This window comes from Sturnira hondurensis, unplaced genomic scaffold, assembly GCF_014824575.4.
Source record: "Sturnira hondurensis isolate 20B ecotype Veracruz unplaced genomic scaffold, ASM1482457v3 Scaffold0008196, whole genome shotgun sequence".
In the NCBI taxonomy this organism is placed as follows: domain Eukaryota; kingdom Metazoa; phylum Chordata; class Mammalia; order Chiroptera; family Phyllostomidae; genus Sturnira; species Sturnira hondurensis.
Genome location: NW_028080827.1, coordinates 447474 through 466898, shown reverse-complemented (window position 1 = coordinate 466898; position 19425 = coordinate 447474). Strand labels below are relative to the sequence as shown.

Genomic DNA, 19425 nt, shown 5'->3' with positions numbered 1-19425 from the left:
CACAGGTTCAGCTTCATCTTCACAATGTAGAAAGGTGTCTGCGTTTCCTTTCTCCAACTCTACCGTGAGCTCCTCAAGGGCCCACGCGGGGCATTCCTTCGTGCCTTTTACCACAGGCAGCACAGAGGCTGGCTGCTGCCTCTCCAGAGGGACGCCAGAGGGAATCTGGCCTGCTCCTCCTGTGGGTGGCATGTCTGCCTGCCCTTCACAACCAACTGCCCGCCCCTCCTCACCCTGAAGCCACCCCCACATCTGTAGAAGTATGTCTGCTTTGCCAGGGCTTCAGGTCCAGCGAGCACGACAGTGGTGGTGTTGCCAGTGGTGGTGTTGCCGTGGTCTGTGTTGAGCTCCTCTCCACACCGCCAAAGGGCAGCCGGGAGGGGGATGGTGCTGCCAAAGGCCCCTTCTCCGTGTGGCTTGGTGCCAGGGCTGGTTTTTCCCTTTGCTGCTCGTTCCCTTTTCATAGTCACCACCTGTGACACACAGAGCTGGAGCGGCACATGGGGAGCTCAGCACCATCTCCTGCTGGAGGTCTTGTCACCTCCATTCCCAAATTCCCTCTTGGTAAAGGAAGAGGGTTGGCGAAGCAGCAAGATGTACAGGCCTCTTCCTTGTATTTTAGTCTAGATTAGATCACAGATGAGAAGCCCGTGGCTTGCAGCCAGGTGACAGGTGTGATTTGTTCGCCCCTATAATATTTTAGATTATAAAATACCACATAAAAACAGTATCTCTGATTTTTCTTTGTTTGCATGTTTATTTATTTATTTTACCTCCACGGGAGAAAGAGACGTGGGAACCCTTGATCCGTAGGGTGTGGCCTTGCCAGTGTGTGAGCTCGTACGTTTTCTTATGTGTCTGTGGCCTGGCTGGGGCAGGGGCAAAAGGGGAGCACGGCCAAAGCCTACAGCACCTGGTATTCCTGGGCAGTCTGACTTCTCACTAAAGATTCCGTCTGACAGTGCGGGCACCGCATCCCCACAACTACAGTCTTGGAGCAGGAGAGCAGCTGCCTACGTTAGATGGGGCGGCACTCCCCAGTCTGCCCCAGTCCCCTACTGTCCCTGCTGTATTACCCTCAGTATGTCATTCATTATTTGTCCTGCCTCCCCCTGAACACATCTGCATTTTTGATCCTAGGTAGGAATCTCAGCAGCTGTTCCTGGAACAGAGCAGAGAGTGCGCTCTGGAAAAATTGTGGTGTGAGTCTCATCCTGAGCACTTAATAATTTGCCCCACCTGAAATCATCTGATTTTCTTGATTCCAGTGGTCAAACACCAGCAACTTCAGAACTGAACTTTTTGAGAAAGGCGCAGACATTGGAGACATACGGAGTGGACCCTCACCCGTGTAAGGTAAGACCCCCCACAGTGGGAGGCTGCACTGACCGCGCCTCCTACAGAGGGCAGCAGGCAGGGAGGGACCACATGCCTGCACCCTCCACCCCTCCAACAGCTGGATGATTAGCTTTTAGTGACAGATGCCAGAGAAAATGCCTCATTTTGAAAACTGCTCTGGATTCCAAGCTGCATAATTTTACGCTGCCACACCAGTGTCAGAGTGTCTGAGGCAAAGTCAGTCTAAATAACAAATCTGAAACTGGGGCTGCAGTGTGGCGGTGGTGGGTAATTTGGTGGCAATGAAGAGAGGAGCGGTGAGGAAGTGTCCCTGCCCCTCAGGGACTGATCAGAGGTGTCTCAGTGGACTGCCTACCCTTCCCTGACCCGTAATCTAGTTTCCTTCCAAGAGCGGGTTTTATTGACTGCAGCAGCGTAAGTCACTGCACGGAACTGCAGTGGAGTCCCATTTGATTCCATTATGTGCGTGTGAGGGTGAGACAGGAACCAGCCGGGCAGGCTGTGCCCAGAGAAAACCTCTGTCACTACTTACATGCATCTGGCATTTCGGAGGCGAGCTCAGGCGGCCTCAGCCACATGGAGGGCAGTGGAGCCCGTGGTCTTTCCTGTGCTCTGTGGCCGTACCCCTCTACCCCCTCTCCGTTTGCTGCTTGCCTTGACACTCCTGTCTCTGCCTCAGTTCCCCCCAGGGTTTGCCTCCGTCTTTCCACCCCTGGAGAGACCCCAGCACCACCTGCAAAACCGATCCTCACACTGATCTGAGGAAGGCAGTGCCCAGTGGGAACACCCAGTGATGGGGCGGCGGGGGGGGGGGGGTGTGGAGCTGCGTTTCCCTTGGCCTCTCAGTGANCCGGGGGGGGGGGGGGGGGGGGGGGGGGGGGTGTGGAGCTGCGTTTCCCTTGGCCTCTCAGTGAGGTGACAGCGATGTGCTCTTGCCCAGGATTCGATGTTGAAGTGTCACATATGCACTCTGACGACCTTCTGTATCCTGGCACTGCAAAACCCTGGGCACCTTCCTCAACCCCTCAGTTCCCAACCCCCCAACACAGTCTCCTGCCAGATGACCTGTGTTCTGGGGGGGCCAGCGCTGTCAGAAGACACACTGATGCCTATTTACACCAAAAGTTTCACACAGGGATATTTAAAAGTGAATTAGCAAAACTTTGTCAATAATGCCCTCTGCGTCACTGCTGTAGTTCAGCCTGCAGTAATTGCTCCAATACTGTCAGATGGGGAGCCCGCACTGGACGGAAGAAAGCCCGCAGTCCACGGCCTTGGCTCCGGTCCTGGTTTCCTGCTCACTGGGGACTCGGGAGGCTCCCCTGGGCCTCACCTGCCTCATCTGTACACAGTGGGCACTCAATACCGGTGCCCTGCCCTGAACTGCTGAATCACTTCATGACCTTGAAGTACATGGCTGCCTAAAAATAGATACTGTCACCAGAAGGTGCTAGTGTCTCTCATTTTGACTCCAGACCTGCCCTGTCCCTGTGAGGCCATGCAGAGTGTCCGCTTCTTCAGAGATGGGTCCCTGGTTAGGGCTGTCACCTGCCAGCCCACAGTGGACAGTGGACCAGGCACTGCTGAGGGACTGTGGAGCTCCTGGCTCAGCCCCGGCCTCGATGGCCATGTTCTTCTCAGGCAAAGGCCAAAGAGACTGCAAGAAGGAGGAAGAGACACATGTGGCGCACCTCCCGTGGCAGGCCCACGGAACCCTTTCCCATCATTTTCTCTTTTAATCTTCATGCCAGCCCTGGGAGATGGATGGCATTCTTCCTGGTTTATCAATGAGAAGATACAAGTCCCAGGAAGCCACAGTTCACAGGGCCCTGAGTGGTAGAGCAAGAATTTGAACTCGAGTCACTTCCCACTGTGTCTCTAAGGAGCAGGAGCCCTCAGGAGACTTCCTCGGGGAGAAGGTGGGAGTGGCCAGAGCACTGGGCTTCCAGTCCCTTCTTCCTGGGCCTTGTCCTTCTCGCTCACCAGGACCACACCAGGGCCCTGCTGCAGACCCCACGCGTGGCCCCTCAGCTCATCTCACTGGGTTCGGCTCAGGATTTCCTCAGCCTTCTTCAGCAAGAACAGTTTGGGAGCATTTACTCTTGTCATTAAGTAGAGTCACTTTGGTGATACGCTACCAAGCACTCGCCTTAATGTTGCTACGAGGAGAGCTGAAATAAGCTGTGCACTCGCTGTAATAAATACTGATGATTTCTATTAACAGAGAGGCAATTACTGGGCCCAGGGAATCTGGGGCACGCAGCCCCAGGGAGGACAGAAGAGGAGGAATGGTTTTGATAATTAAATGAGAGCAGAACAACACTTTGGCTGGGCTCTGTTCTCTGGACCCATTAAGAAGCTGCTGTTCTCTCCATTCATGCTGATGGTTTCTTTCCACCCACAGTCTCCTTGTCTCTGGCCCAGGGACCAGGAAGAGGCGATCCTACCAACTCTGGGTGGGAACAAACAGGAGCCTCCAACATCTGGCTGGCTTGCAATGATGCCCAAACTCTGAACTTCCACAGGCTATCATGAGCTTTCTGCACCTCCCTCCAGCCCCCAACTCCTGGCAGGAACTCCAGCAGACCAAGCCTACAGCTGTTGGGTGCGGAGAGCGGAGCAAACCTCTGGCAGCCCAGCACTGCACCCATTGTCCAGCCCCGACACCTCTCCAACCCCAGGACCCACCATCCTGTTCCTTCCAGGAGGCCCTGGGATCCGTGGTTCCCCTGGGTCTCTGCAGGCCTGGGCCGCAGTGAGCAGGCCATCACAGGTACCCAGCCTGCCCACCCTGATTGTGAGTCATAAAGGTGCCATTTATTGAACGGAGGTGCCAAGTCCTTATGTGCACTATCTCATTTAATCTTTTCAATAACACTATCAAGATATTCTTCTTTTTAAGACAAGAACACTGAGCCTCTGAGGCTAACTCACACGTCTAGAGTTCCTGGTACAGAGCAGACAGTTCTGGGACTTGAACCCAGAATTGTCTGTCTCGATGCTGTGCTCTTTCAGTTGTCACTCACAGTCTTCCCTCTGGAGAGATGGCATTTATTTAGGAACAAAGCAGGGCCCACTGCCAGTTGTGACAGAGAGAAGGCAAAGACCTCGGAAACTACTGAAATCATACAAAATGTGAATGGAGGGGGGGCTTTACGTCAGTTCTGAAAAGACCAGGAGAAAACTGATTTCAGCAGGATCTAGGTTGGAGCAACTACACAAATAAAATTACAGTGGCATTACTTTGCTCTTCAAATAGGACCATCACTTTCATAATCTAGCCACCTGGGCTTCTCTCTAAATAAACCCTCCTCCCCCACCTGACAAGTTGCCCCAACCTCAGAGAAACAAGAAGGGTCAGTGATGACTTGATCTTGCCCTCGCCCTTGCCCTCGCCCTCAGGAGGGCCCCGTTGGCTGCCTTCATTAGGTTCACTGCTGAAATGAAAAACTCGACTTTCTGAGCTGCCATGGGTGATGCCAAGCCTCTTACAGGGCACCTCCTCCTCCTGATTTCCACCCTAGCTTCTAATGGCCAGGTTTAAGTACATTGAAACTTGGTGATATTCGTGATTGAATTACAGGTTCCCAGCGACAAGCTCTTTCAGGAATGGGCATGAGTGTCTGGAAGTGTGTGGATCCCTCTTCACTAAGTTTTTTAAAGAACCATAGAGGCTTCATACACCCAGATTGTATTAGCTTAAGGATGACCCAGAGAGGCGTAACAAACAAGGATGCTGGGTCCTTACTCCGTCATACCCAGGATGTCCTCTGGGGAGGCATCAGACAGAAGCCTAGTTCACTGGATCTGGAGGTGTAGGCTGTGGGGACCGGGCTACTTCCAAGAACCCGTCAGTACTGTGATTTCCCAAAATCCTTTTCTGGGCAGAGCGATCACCTTAAGGTAAACCGTCGATGGTGCAGGTCAAGTCTGATGGTGGGTTCCAACTGCACATGTGAGTGACTCAGTGCGGACCCTCTCTCCATGAAAACACCTCTGGCCATGTCCTAGCAGTAAGTCATTTAGGCCATCAGACAGTAGTAGTATTTTGAAGTATTATTTACTGTCCTTATTTTACAAATAAAAAAACTAAAGTTCAGAGAAGATAAATAAATCCGCAAATGAAATACAGAGCGGGGCCCTGGCCTGGCGGCTCTATTGGTTAGAGCATCATCCCATTCACCAGAAGGTTTCAGGTTCCATCGCCACTGAGGCCACGTACAGGAGGCAACCGACTGATGTTTCTCTCTCTCATCTTTTTCTCTCCTCACCCCCCCCCCCCGTCTCTCTAAAAATCAATAAACATCCTCAGGTGAGGACTGGGGGCGGGGGGGGGGAAACAGATCTGGGGTCCTAAACCAAGACAAAAACTCTTTGCACAAAGATGAAAAATTGAAAATGAACTCCTACATTAAACTAAAAGTGAACTGAACCCTTCTGACTGTTGGCTGATGTTGAGTGGAGACAGCGCTAGCCACCTCAGCTGTCGAGACCTGAGTTTTTGTTCTGCCTCCCAGGTCCATTAATAGCTCAGTACTGTGGGCACTGATTTCATCAGGATTGGAAGGGGACAAGTCACTGCTGTCTGTGTCACTTCTCTTCTTGTCCTCATTTCCTTCTTTTTGTCACATAATCTTTCCTTGCACACACAAGTCCCCAAGGCGGGCTCACAGTGAGAAAGGCATGTTAGAAGAAACTGGGCACGTTCCAGAGAAGGTGTCAGTGTGGCTGCCTGTTTGTGTTTTCGTGCTGGTACAGATAAGAGGTTTCTCACTGTAGCTCCAAGTCCTACGTCTCATGTGCCAGACACTAGCAGATATGCTGGCTGTCCTCCCCTCTGTGGATGCCCAGGTGCCAGGGCTTTGCAGTGGCCTTCACCTGGAATTGCGGCATTGGGAGCAGTCTGGAGAATTGCTCCATGAGACTGAACTGGGATTGATCACCGTGCTATTATTTCTTATTGGAATGATGTGGCATCCATCAGGGTCTGTTCCCAGTTGTTCCCTGTTCCAAGTCAGCCAGTGTAGCAGGAGAGGCTGATCCCCTCCTAACTGCAGCAGCTGCCTTCACTGGGAGGCCAGCCCGGCAGCCGAGCCAGCAGCACCCAGCTCGTGGGGGGACCTTCTGTTCCCTTTGCTGTGGCTCGAGTCCCTGCCTGGGGTGACTCCCACAGATCTGTGTGACAGCCTCTGCCTCCTTCCCCTTCTGCCCACTTTCACTTCAATTCCCACACGTAGCCCCCAAATCCCCTTCTTCCACGGTCCCCTAACGAGAGCGACTTCTCCCTTTCTACCCCAACTTCCCACACTAACAATTTTTAAATCCATCAACCTCAGGAAAAACAGTAACAGGTTTTATCACAATAAGATTTTGAATTTAGTTCAACAAACTAAGCTAGTCAGTAGCAGCTCTGATATCAACAACACAACCACTAGTGTGTGCTGGGTGCCTACTGAACACGTCCTGAGGGCAGAGAGCAGTGTCCACCCCCAGTTTTCAATGAGGGTGTGAAACAGAAAGGGACCTGGCCAAGGTCATACAGGCAGGGAGTGGCCGAGCCAGAACCTGGGCCCATGGGTCTGACCCCACGCCCATGACCCTGCGGGGATGGTGCATCCTTCTCGTCCGCCCTTTCCTTGGCCGCAGGGCTCAGTGCAAGAAACAGAGGGAGTTCCTTCCCTGCCCACCCTGCTGCTGCCTGTCTGCTCTTTCCCGATTACTTCAAGCCATCCTCAGTCCTCTGTAGGCCCCACCCTTTGTCTCCTTCCTTCCATCCATTCTTCCTTCGTGGCCTCTCCTGTGTCAGGGAGCCCTGGAAAACGCCCCCCACCTTGTCCCACTGTGCCTTCCATCTCATTTTTGCTCCCACATGTTCTTCCCCCACTGCAGCCACGCTGGTCCCTCTGGCGCACCTCATTGCAGGCCTGTTCTGTGGGTACAAATAAGGTGAAGTCTCTGCCCTCAAGTCTCGGTCTTTGGAAACCTACAGCTTTAGGAGTTCCTTGGCTCCTGCCTGCACAGTGTGTGGAAAGCTTCCTGGCACCCACCCTCTGTCTGAGGCAGGCTGCCTCCCTGCCCACCCCTCCCAGGTGGCCTCCACCCTAAGGTCCAGCCTACCCTGACCCGTATCTCTGCCAACCCGCCAGGTGCCCCCAGGCAGGGAGCATGCTTGTGTGCAGTGCTGGTGCTCAGGTGTTAACAGCCACCACCAAGCACTGATGACAAGCAGGAGGAAATCCAGCCCCGTGCCTTCACCGTATCTCCATTCAGGTTATTTTTAAACAGCTTTTTGCTGTGCCCATGGGTTGGATGACATTGTATCTGCAGCCAAGTGTCAGGGTCACTACAGACCCTGAGGACAATAATAAAAATATATTAATTGGAAATGTTTGCAAAACATACTTTATTCCCTGGGCCCAGATACTCACACCTGTAACCCTGACTCTATGAGACAGTTTTAGGGCAAAGCTGTGGTTTTTTCCTTGAGGCAAGACTCATGAAGTCCTTACAGAGGCCCAGCTGTTCTCAGGACGAACAGGGCTGAAGATCTGTTCTGGGGCAGTAAATCCTGAAGGTGGGAGAGACTGGAGAGCCCGGCAGCCAGGGCCCCCATGGTACGCCTCATGCCAGCTGTCTGACCTGGACTCCGTGGCACTGTCAAAGTGATGGCCCAGACTACTGTCCTGCCTGCACATTTGACCAGCATCCTGCCGTAACTTTCTGGCCACCCGAACACACACCCTGACAGCAGATTCTCACCTGAGGCCCCTACCACGAAGGAGGCTCTACGAGAGCATAGCCAGGGCCAGCTTTCTGTGCCCACCCCAACAGGAGAAGACCTGGTCCTCCTGGAGCTCCTTTTCCCAGGCAAGGAGACTGACCTGCACCTTCCCTGGCACCTTCTCCCCTGTTTGCTCAGCAGAACCTCAAGCCTGGTGTTTACAGGTGACCAGGGGGCCTCTTTGTTGGTTAAGGCACCAGCAGGGCTGGCGATGGCCGCTTCACGTGCCAGCTGCTTTTCTTCAGCTAAGCTTTCCTGAGGGAGCCGGTGTGTCAGGCCCCTGTGGTAACTGTCATATTCTCACTCCCTCTCTCCCCCTCCCTCTCATAGCAGCTTTTTGAGGATGTAATTCGCATGTCATAAAATCCACTCTTTTTAACACTATGCAGTTCAGTGGTTTTTAGTATATTCACAGTTATGCAAACATCCCCACTAATTTTAGAACATTTTATCACGCCCCCAAAAAGAAGCCCTGTACCCCTAGCTGGCACTTCCCACCTCCCCTTCCCCACAGCTCCTGGCAACCAGGAGCTTCTTGTCTCAATGGATTTGCCTATTCTGGACATTTCACTTAAATGGAATAATACGACTTGTTATCTTTTTATGAACTGGCTTCTTCCATCATCATGTTTTCAAAAGTTGTAGCACGTGTCAATACATCATCTCTTTTTACTGCTGAATGTTACTCCATTGCATTTTGTTTGTTCATTTATCAGTTGACAGACATTGGGATTGTTTCCACTTTTTGGCTGTTATGAATAATTAATCCTACTCTAAACATTCATGTATGCGTTTCTGTGTAAACATACGTTTTCAGTTCTCTTGGGTACATGCCCAGGAGTGGAATTGCTGGGTCATAAGGTAAACTTTATGTTTAACTACTTGAAGGACTTCCAAACTGCTTTCCAAAGTGACTGCCCCTTTTTGCAGTCCCACCAGTGGTGTGTGAGGGTGCGCCCTTCTCTTCAGAGGCCCACAGCAGCCTTCTAAGGTCGGTATCATTATAATCAACAACTTACAGTTAAGGGCATCAAGGCTCAGGGAAGGTAAGTAACTTGCCTTTTACTTCCAAATGCCATGCTCTTCCTCCCGTGACCTCCTGCCAGTATCGAGTATTAACCGATGAACACCTGTTTCTCACCCTGTCACCTGTGTCCCTGGACCCCCCTGATGAGAAGTCTTTCTGTGTTGCAGGATGTGTCAGGAAATGCTGCATTTCTGGCCTTCACACCTTTTGGGTTTGTTGTTCTTCAAGGAAACAAGAGGGTCCACTTCATTAAATGGTGAATATCTTCATTTCCAAGGCAGGCTTTTTATAGCTCACTAACTGGGGAGGGCTGTGGTTCCCATGTCCTTTGCCTGTAATTGGGCAGTTACAGTTCTGAGCCCTCTCCAAAGCCTTGCATCCACAGTGCTAACTGATGAAGGTAGTGGTCTCTTCTGGGGATCCTGTTCTTCCAGAGGCGTGTTCCTGAGAGCCAACAGCCTCTCCAGAGGAAGAAAGGGTGTGGAGGGTGGGTTTCCAGGTATGACGAGAGGCTTAGGGCTGGAGCCAATGTTAGAGAAGCATAGTTCCCATGAGGACTGAGACTTTGGGATGGTTCCCTGCTGAGGGCCATAGCATCTGCAGGGGTGCTTACTGCCTCACCCACTGTCCTAACAAAGGAGGGACTCACAGGGTCCCCTGGGAGACAGAAGTTACCTGCTGCCCTGGCAAACACCCTCCTCGGGCCAACCCTCACCGTGGGCACTGCCTGCAAAAGCACAGAAGCTGCTCTGTCTCTCCATCCCCTCCTTCGGGGTCAGGTGTCCTCTGCCTCCAAGTCACATCCCCACTTTTTCCTCCCTCTGCCATTCCCGTTTCTAGAAGGCAGGAGACACTGCCTCAGCCTCAGCCACTCTGAACCACTGCTGCTCTGCCAGTCTGTTTGGGGTCTGTCCTGCTGTGTGGCTCTGGGAGCCGATGCAGTGCCGACTCTGGTTTGTTGGTGGACATTTGGCTGCCCTGGAAACCCTTTTTCTGGCCTGTGCAAGCATCTTTGAGCCTCATCAAAACATGTTGCATATTCTACCAAGCCCCTGTGATTTCTGTACCTTCTTGGGCCTTGGACTGCCAAGTCTAAGCTGGCCAATTCCTCCCATGGGCTTGGAAAAGTGGTTTTCCTTGGCCCAGAAGAGCCAAAGGGAATCTGGAGTTGGAGCTGCTTCCTGGTGAGCTCTCTGCTGAGGGTACTGCAGGGCATCTGTGCCCCCCACATCCTCTTTGGCTCCCATGCTGACCTTAGACCCCACCTTTCCACCCTCACTGCATTTGTGAAAATGGGCAGCATGATGATAACCAAGTGCTCATGAGACTGATCTCCGACACACCCAGCGCAAACTGGCCAACTCACTGTGCTCTCTGGGTGAAGATGGTTGAAGGTTCAGGGTCTTCTGTCCAACAAAATACTTTTCAAGAAAAGACAATGAGCATCATCAGGCCACCACTCTCCCTGACAGTGAGGAGCACTTGCTGCCTAGATACAGTTGGGTTGCCTGGTGTCCCTTAGCCCAGCTCCTGGGCCACACTCTTAACAGAGTAGCTGCCTCATGAGGTAGGTAGGACTCACATGTTACAGGCACCTGCAGTTCCTAAAGTGTCCCTACCCCCCTCCCAGAAGCCCTGATGTTCACCTGGCTCCCCTAGGCCCTTCTTATCCTCTCACATCTGCAGGAAGTCTCTCCACAATGTCTCCACTTTCATAAGTGTCAGCCCAATCTCACTTCCAATAGAAAACTTTCCCTGTCTTTCTTGCTGAAGCCTAGAGAGTCTGTGTGCTTGTTTACATATTAACTGATTGATATGTATTTTGTGCACGAGAGATTGAGTGATTGATTAGACGGGAGTCAAACAGGGAAGGAATGCACTGTGTCTTGTATTAGCTCAGAATCGGCAGTCAGAGCTGTGAACTCTCATTCTGACACAGCTGTGACTTCCAGGGAATGTGACCTTCCTCTGTCCCCTCAGTTTGGTCCAGTAGTACACTGGATACACATGGTTCTCACTACCTTTCATCTACTTCTAGGATATTGAGGAAATCTCCCTAAACATTGCAAAGAGGAAGAAGCCAAGTAGAGGCAGATGTGACAGTCAGACTCCGTAGTGCCAGTGGGTAGACTAATGACCTCCACCCGCCGTGAGGTTGGAGGGCTGTCAGGCTCCATAGGGCAGCCCAGCCTTCTCAGGCAAATGGAGGGAAGAGTGACCGGTGCTGAGGCCTAGTTAATCTGGCTCTCGGGGACATCCGCCTATGACCCTGGTCATTTTTCCATTTTGTAAATGTAACCAAGGCTGCAAGCAGTATGTGGAGGAGAGGTCTAAGCTGTGCCATGTACAGTAACCATGTCACTTCTTCTGATTTGTGTCTGTCCCACGGGTGACGTACCCCAGCATCCTGTTTGCCTCTTTTACTGCAGCCATTCACTGGGCTGGTGGCTTCAAGGATTTTTCTACAAAAACCCCTAAGCCCCTTTCCTGGTCAGTACGCTGCATGACTGTTCCATGTAATCTGTTCTCTCTCTTTGGTATGTTGTTCCGTCCCTTCCCTGAGATTGTTTGACATGTGTCTGCATTAAACTGCATTTTCCATCCAGTGGCACAGTCACCTGAAAGACTCAACTCCCTCAGAACCTAGTTGCACTGTTTTTCATTCTTTGCTGTATCTTGAACTTTGGCCTCATCAGCTACTGTGGCATCTATCTGTTTGATAGTCCCATCCGGATAATGCACCTGTGTTATGAACCAAGTCCTGAAACAGCCAGGACCCCTCTACCTAGACTCACTTCCCATGCCAGGGCTTCCCTTTACAGCCACTAGTAGTGAGCCTGAACTCCTCCTCTCACCCTATTATTATAGTTTGATTGACCAGAAAACTGTGGATTGAACTGTTCCTACACTGCGCTGCTGTCTTTAGCTCTAATTTTGGCTAAAACTGTGTCTGTGCCTGGAGCCCCTTCCAGTTGGGGTGGGCTGTGCATCTACCAGACTTGGCTGTGAGCAAGCAGCCCACAGCAAGTGACTGGCACTCTCTTTGTGCTTCTAGGAATGAGGTGACCAAGCTGAAATTTGAAGGGAAGACTTTCTATTTATATGTAAGTCAGAAAGAGGTGAGTGCTGGCATCCTTCTTTTCAGGAGGGCTGGGGCACTGGGATGGTTCCCCGATGGTCAGGGCTGAACCACCATGCTCTATCCAGGTAGAGCTAAGCCATCTGCATGCTAAGCCAAGACCAAGGTCAAGACCTGGGCAAGGTGGCTAGGCCCTGGAACATAGGGCTTAGGGATGGCATCCCTTCCTTAGGGATGCCAGTGACACCCAGAGGTTCCATACCTCCAGGAAGCACAGTCAAAAAGTAGGATTATTTTGCTTCCATATGGAAATTCTAAGACAATAAATAGAAGAAAAAAAAACCTTTTAGATATGAGAACCACTTTCTCTGGTGAGGACTCTCAGTTCAGTTTGTGCCAGCTGAGACCGACTCTGATTGACCCTGCTCGGTGTGAACTCACACGCACAACTGAGCCCTGTCTCAGGGGGTCCTGCAGGCCTTCTCTTCCGACTAGACAGCAGCCAGGCAGCCCCTTCCCCATCCACAGCTTGTGCACATTGTGGGGGCCCTCAGACAGCTCAGGGCTCAGTGTCCTGGCCTACTTCACCCTCCATTTCTGCATCCACACTCAGCTATTTCTATGTGGGGTTTTTTGTAGGAAAAGAAAATTATTCTCACATATTTTGCTCCAACTCCAGAAGCCTGCAAGCACCTCTGGAAATGTGGAATTGAGAACCAAGCCTTCTACAAGTGAGTGGACACTTGGCATGGGACTGTCATTAGCAGAGCCAAAGTCATAAAAGCTACTTTTAGAGCAGTGATGGGCAGGGAACTTGGAGAAATGAGATGTGAGGTGACAGGGCTAGGCTTCTTTGTAAAACTCAGACCCCATTTTGGGTGGGTGTCTGTGTGCACCCCTTTAAGGGACAGAACTGAATGGGTCTGGAAACATGTTTCAGTAGAGCTGCCTAAGGGAACTGCCTTGCGATGTCCTTGACAGCCCTCAGTGGCAAACCAGTCCCGGGTTTTCATGGTAAGTCTTGAGCCAGGAAAAGCCCATGGGTGCCTGACTCAAACCAAACTGGCCCTGTGGGGCCAGTCCGAGCCCTAAGACAGCTCAGAACACGATAGGTCAATGAAACAGCAGGTGCAGCCTAGACCAGTTCTCTAAGCCTTAGAAAGATCCTGGGGCCCACTCCCCAGTGCTGACCTGGTGCTAAGCTGGCATTGATTCCAGCCCCTCCAGGAACCTCACAGCCAGAGGTGTTGCCAAACGACAGGCCAAGTGCCCAGGAGCCTGGAATGAGGTAGCTGGAGGGGGCAAGGACTTGTCTGGTATTGAGAAGCCTATCAAGCCAAAAACAACTTTATTTACCAAAGAATTTTGTAAAGGGTTTGAGAGTTTTGGGCTCGGTTTTCTTTGCTTAAGAAAGTGGTCATGGACTTCCACCAAGATGGAGGCATAGGTGGAAACACTGTGCCTTCTCCCACAACCAAGTTTGAATACAACAAAGGTTTGGAGAACAAAGACACAGCCAAAGAACAGAAAATTGAATTATATGGAAGTCCAACAACAATGAACCGTTTAACCGGGATGATAAGAAGGGCGGAGCCAGCAGCGGGGCGGGGCGGGCAAGAAAGATCCCCAGACCCAGGCACACAGGTAGCCCGGACCCAGTCAGGGTGTGGGGCAGACTGACCGCAGTTGCACATTCGCGCACAGTGAGACAGACCATGCAGGCCCCAGGGGGCGAGGGCTGACGGCGTTGCCACACTCGCATGCAGTGGGACAAAACGCACGGGCCCCAGCGACAGTGGCAGCTGCGGCACCTGTGCGGGCCGGGGCGGGAGGTGGCAGACCAGACGCCATTGCTCCTCATTGACCCCGCCTCCACATACAGCATCACAACCCAGCAACTGAGTTGCCCTGCTCAGGTGAACACCTAGGGCTCCGATCCTGCTATGTAACAGGCACAAACAGCCCAAAAGATGGCGCAAGAAGAACTCAAAGTCCCAGAGCCTATAACTCTAAGCGACCAAGAGATTGCCAGCCTCTCAGGCGCACAGTTCAAGACACTGTTTATCAGGATGCTCACAGAACTGGTTGATTAATAGTCACAAATTAGAGGACACATGAAGGCTAAACTAATTGAAATGAAGGGAGATGCACAGGAAACCAATAGTGATGGGAAACTGGGACTCAAATCAATGGGATGGACCAGAAGGAAGAATGAAACATCTAACCAGAAAGGAATGAAGAAAGGAGAATTCAAAAAAATGAGGAGAGGCTTAGGAACCTCCAGGACATCTTTAAACGTTCCAACATCCAGATTATAGGGGTATCAGAAGGGGGAAAGAAACAGCCACGAGTGGAAAACGTATTTGAACAAATAATAAAGGATAACTTCCCCAGTCTGGCAAAGGAAATAGACTTCCAGGAAATCCAGGAAGCTCAGAGAGTCCCAAAGAAGTTGGACCCAAGAAGGAACACACCAAGGCACATCATAATTACATTAGCCAAGACTAAAATGAAGGAGAGAATCCTAGAAGCAGCAAGGGATAAGGGGACAGTCACCTACAAAGGAGTACCCATCAGACTGTCAGCGGATTTCTCAAAAGAGACCTTACAGGCAAGAAGGGGCTGGAAAGAAGTATTCCAAGTCATGAAATCCAAAGACCTACAGCCAAGATTGCTTTATCCAGCAAAGCTTTCATTTAGAATGGAAGGACAGATAAAGTGCTTCTCAGATAAGGTCAAGTTCAAGGAGTTCATCATCAAGCCCTTATTATATGAAATGCTAAAGGGACGTATCTAAGAAAAAGAAGATGAAAAATATGAACAGTGAAAGGACAGCAAACTCACAGTTATTAACAACCACATCTAAAACAAAAGCAAACCAAGAGGACAGCTAGATCAGGAGTGGAACCATAGAAATGAAGAACACATGGAGGGTTAGCAACAGGGGAGTGGGAGGAGGAGAAGGGGGGAGAAGGTACAGAAAATAGCATGGACAGTAGGTAAAAAATAGATAGGGGGGAGGGCAAGAATAGTGGGGGAAATATAGAATCTAAAGAACTTGAGACACGTGGTTATAAACTAAGGGGGAGAGAATGGTGGGGGAGGGAGTGTGTGGGTGGGGGGGAATAGAACTGTAATGGTATAATCAATAAAATATATATATATAAAAAGGAAAAAAAGTGGTCATAAAGGCATTAGGGAGCAAAGAAAGAGCCCATTGAGAAACTGGGGTGATGCCAGATAAAGTGAGTTTCACTAAAACCCTTGGTCTTGTTTTTAGAATGCAATGATTTATGATTTAACAAGCTATATCTTCATGAGGACAACATAAGACAAAAGTATATGGTATGTTCTGCCCAATAGGCCATAGTTCTCCCTCCAGTGACCTGAAGGAACCTGGAGAGAGCAGACTTGCTTGCTACCCGCGCAGGCTGCTCTGGGATGCTGACCAGCAGAACTGGACTCCTCCCTCTTACTAGGGACACCTCCCTCTTACTAGGGACGCCGCCCCAGAAGTGGTTTCTTGGGCAGGCTTTCTGAACTGCTTAAAACTTTCTATGCATTTGATACAGAATCAGGATGAACTGAATGGGTAGTCTGAATGCTAAGTTGAGTGATCTTTATTCCTCTCATGAAGAAGAAGACACTTGGAAAAGACTTCTTCTTTTGCATGGTCAAATTTACCTCCCTTTCAGTCCCTGGCTATCCAAGGAAAGCCAAGAAAACATTTCAGCACCATTTCTGAAGGCCTTCATTTCTCTGTCATGGGAACAGAACTGTGCTTCTGCGCCTGTGAGCAAGCTCAGTTTCTGAGTCTTTCCATTCATTAATAGACCTCCACACCTGCCCAACCCTGCCAACACCCACAGTGGAAACCAAGGTCCCTTTGCAGTTTCCCATTAACTACTTAATGTTCTAATTAAGTGCTCAAAGTCTCTAGCCTGGGTCAGATCCCCAGCTGTGCCAAGTCTCTAGCAGCAGCTACTTTCGCCTCTGAGCATCTCTCATTCGCAGATACCTGACTCTGGCCTAGTGCTCTGAAGGGAGCCAGGTCAGAGTCACAAATGCACTTGGGCAGGAAGGCAAGCAGGCTGGGCCTTACAGAGCCCTGAGATACATGAGGGTGGTGACTCTCAGAAACTGCTGTTCATGGATTGTGAGGACAGTTCCCTCAATATTGACTGCCCACGCTCAGCAAAGGCTTCAGACCTAGGTGGGTTCCAGGCTACATTAGCAGCATGGGCGTCCAGGGCATGCTGTGGGCCAAATTGGCCCTTGGGAGACTTCACTCTGGGGAGCTCTGCCTAAACTTCCTTTTCGAAGTGGGATCAGAGAAGTCACCCGAAAGGGTATTTTATTCCAGAGTCTCCACATCAGCTGTCTCTACAGCCTTGAGAGTGATGTTAATAGGCATTCTGGGGATGGGAGAATGGTTCCAAGTTCAAATAAATGATGGAACTTCCATTAAAGTTAAGCTAGCTTCTTCATTTCAGGACTTCTCAGGGCCTTTAATATGGTAATACACTTTAGGACTCTTCAAGGAGATGGCACAGGGAAGCAGCCCCGCTCTCTTCTCCACCCTCATCACCCAGACATGGACACAAATCATCAGATGCTAGGACTGGAAAGGACTCCTGAGATCAGACAGTCCCAGCCTATATTTTATCGATAAGAAGACTAAGGCTAAGAGAGAGAGAAGCCCAAGGTCACATTGATGCAAATCAGTGGGTGGCATTGTTACTCCTCCAGACCATACCCCCCCTTTTCCTCTCAGTCTCCCTGGTCAACCCCACGAGCACCCGTGGGAAGCCCCCACTCTGACTTGAGAGTGGGTTTCAGCATGCCTGTCCCTGGCACTGAGGCTGTGAGCACAACTCTCAGGTCCTACAGGAGAGTCAGAGACCAGCCCAGCTGTGAAGGGCCTTTTCCTGAGGGGTTTCTTTGGAAGGAGCTGGGAAGGCGCTGCCTTAGCCTGCGAGACAGCTGCAGGCCATCTCTCACACTGGACTTTGCCTTGCTGCAGGCTGGAGAAGTCAAGCCAAGTCCGCACAGTGTCCAGCAGCAATTTATTTTTTAAAGGGAGCCGGTTCCGATACAGGTAAATAGTGACAGTAAGTAACCGTTATGGACCTATTCTCAAGACCCTTCTCTCCAGGACAGTGGCTCAGCAGTCCTTACTCCTGAAAACAAAGAAACTGGGAACCTCCAGAAAAGCCTGAGGTTTCCACCCAATTCTGTCTCCTACCCCTCTGACCATTCCTTTCCTTCCCTGCAGCTGGGTCTGTAGGGTTTTCAGTGAGTACCTTCTCCTGCCCTTACAACAGCAGCACAACAGGACTGTGACAATAATTATTTCCATGTCTGTCTAAGGAGTTGTTTTTTTTTTTTTTTTGCAATATTTTGGAACATGCTGGGCAATGAGGAATCATTCATAAATGAGAATGGAAGATCCCAAAGACTCCAGAGAGAAAGCTCTCTAAGATCAGCTGTCAGGGCACGTTAGAACTCTTTACCCCAGCAAGCAAGCCTTTCACAGTGGCCTAAACTGTGGGAACGGGCAGGCCAGAGAGGCCATTTCCCAGCTTAGCCAGAGTAATCCGAGATCTTAGAGAGGAGCCTGTTCTGGAACACTGTCTCATTTCTTCCTTGTTTTATTATACTACTTACAGCGGCCGAGTTGCAAAGGAAGTAATGGAGTCAAGTGCCAAGATCAAACGGGAGCCACCAGAAATCCACAGGTAGGCTGCCAGGGGCTTCCCCCAAAAGCCGTTGGAGCACAGGTCCTGGAACCTCAAAAGAGCCAGCAGTTTGAGTAATGTGAAGATTATGGCCACAATGGTTCCCAAAAGGGGGAAGGAGAATAGGGCAGGAGAGGAGAAGAATCTCATCTCAGCTAAAGGTGTGGAAAGCCGTCTGACCCTGGAATCCCTCAGCCTGTGAGGAAAATAGGGAAGGCGGGCCGATAAAGGCAGCAGAGACAGTGCATCAGGTCCAGGGCTGCCGTCCTGGGTGATTCTCTCCTGTCCTCCCAAGGCCTGAGGTTGCTCAGACACCATGGAGGACATGTCCAGGCAGCAGGATTTTGTTGGCTGTGCAATCAGTTCATTACAGAAAGCCAGGGACAGCCCTGCAGCCCTCTCACACTACGTGTAAACTAGTTTTGAGATCCATGCTTCATGCATAAGCATAAATTATGCATTTCCTGAAGCTCATCTCCTGGAACCCAAAGAGACCCAGAAAGAATATGATTGGCCAAGAGAGCTACGGTTTGTCAGTCAGCCTGACCTCTGGGAATGGGAGTGTTACTACCCACCCCTTCACACAAGCCCCCACCACCAGCCACCTCTGTTGGAGGCCAAAGGAGGCTGCCATGTCCATCTTCAGGCACATTTTTGGGAGCACGGATTATCCTAGGGCACTACTCCCTGACCCTCCTGCCCAGAGACCAGTGGCCATACTACAGGAAGGTTCGGGTGGGTCAGGGGTGAGGAAAATGGACAAGTTTACAGCAGGGTCTCTGAGTAGGATCCAGGGACTAAAGGCAAAAAGCAGGTATTAAAGATTTTTTAAACACAAAACACTTAATACAGCCAGGCAATTCTAGTAGCCATGCGTCAACTCTGAGTCCTGACCACAGCTCTCTGTGCGCTGAGCTAACAGTATTCTTTAACCTCAGAGCTGGGATGGTTCCCAGCCGCAGCTGTCCCTCCATAACCCATGGGCCAAGGCTGAGCAGCGTCCCCAGGACCAGGAGAAGAGCTGTTCACATCTCCATCATGGAAGGTAAGCATGAGCTCTGGAGATGACCACAGGTTTCCCCGTTTCATGACTTAGACCAGTTCCACTCAGGGACCTTGAAAAGAAGTGCATTTGCATTAGAGATGGCAGCAGGTTTCTCCAGTGGTTGGGAGGAGGCTTCACTCGGTGGATGGGAACGCAGCCCGGTGGCAGGCAACAGGAAACCCGCTCCAGCCCTGTGGAGTTGCAGCCCAGGAGCGGGAGGTGGATCTCAGAGTACTTGGGGAAGCGGGTGTGGGATCTACCAGGTTCCGTGCAGTTCCAAAACCGTTTCCCATCAAGAGACTTTTCACTTGTTTTCTAGACCTGACCAACCTCCACAGCTTAAATCATCAGGGTAGCTGAGGCAGTTAACCAAAAAACAAACTCTTGGTTCTGAAG

The 19425-nt window shown here is 50.9% G+C and overlaps 1 protein-coding gene across 5 annotated transcripts in view; it reads left to right on the top strand.

The window, feature by feature from the left end:
• FRMD5 (FERM domain containing 5) overlaps positions 1 to 19425 on the top strand; it is a 300110-nt gene that overhangs the window by 272983 nt on the left and 7702 nt on the right. For all 5 annotated transcript variants that reach the window (XM_037054503.1, XM_037054504.1, XM_037054501.1 and 2 more), the window contains exons 7-13: positions 1269 to 1356; positions 9335 to 9423; positions 12223 to 12286; positions 12886 to 12977; positions 17270 to 17344; positions 17916 to 17984; positions 18923 to 19029. In XM_037054503.1, coding sequence (XP_036910398.1) covers positions 1269 to 1356; positions 9335 to 9423; positions 12223 to 12286; positions 12886 to 12977; positions 17270 to 17344; positions 17916 to 17984; positions 18923 to 19029 — 584 coding nt within the window. The remainder of the gene's footprint in view (positions 1 to 1268; positions 1357 to 9334; positions 9424 to 12222; positions 12287 to 12885; positions 12978 to 17269; positions 17345 to 17915; positions 17985 to 18922; positions 19030 to 19425) is intronic.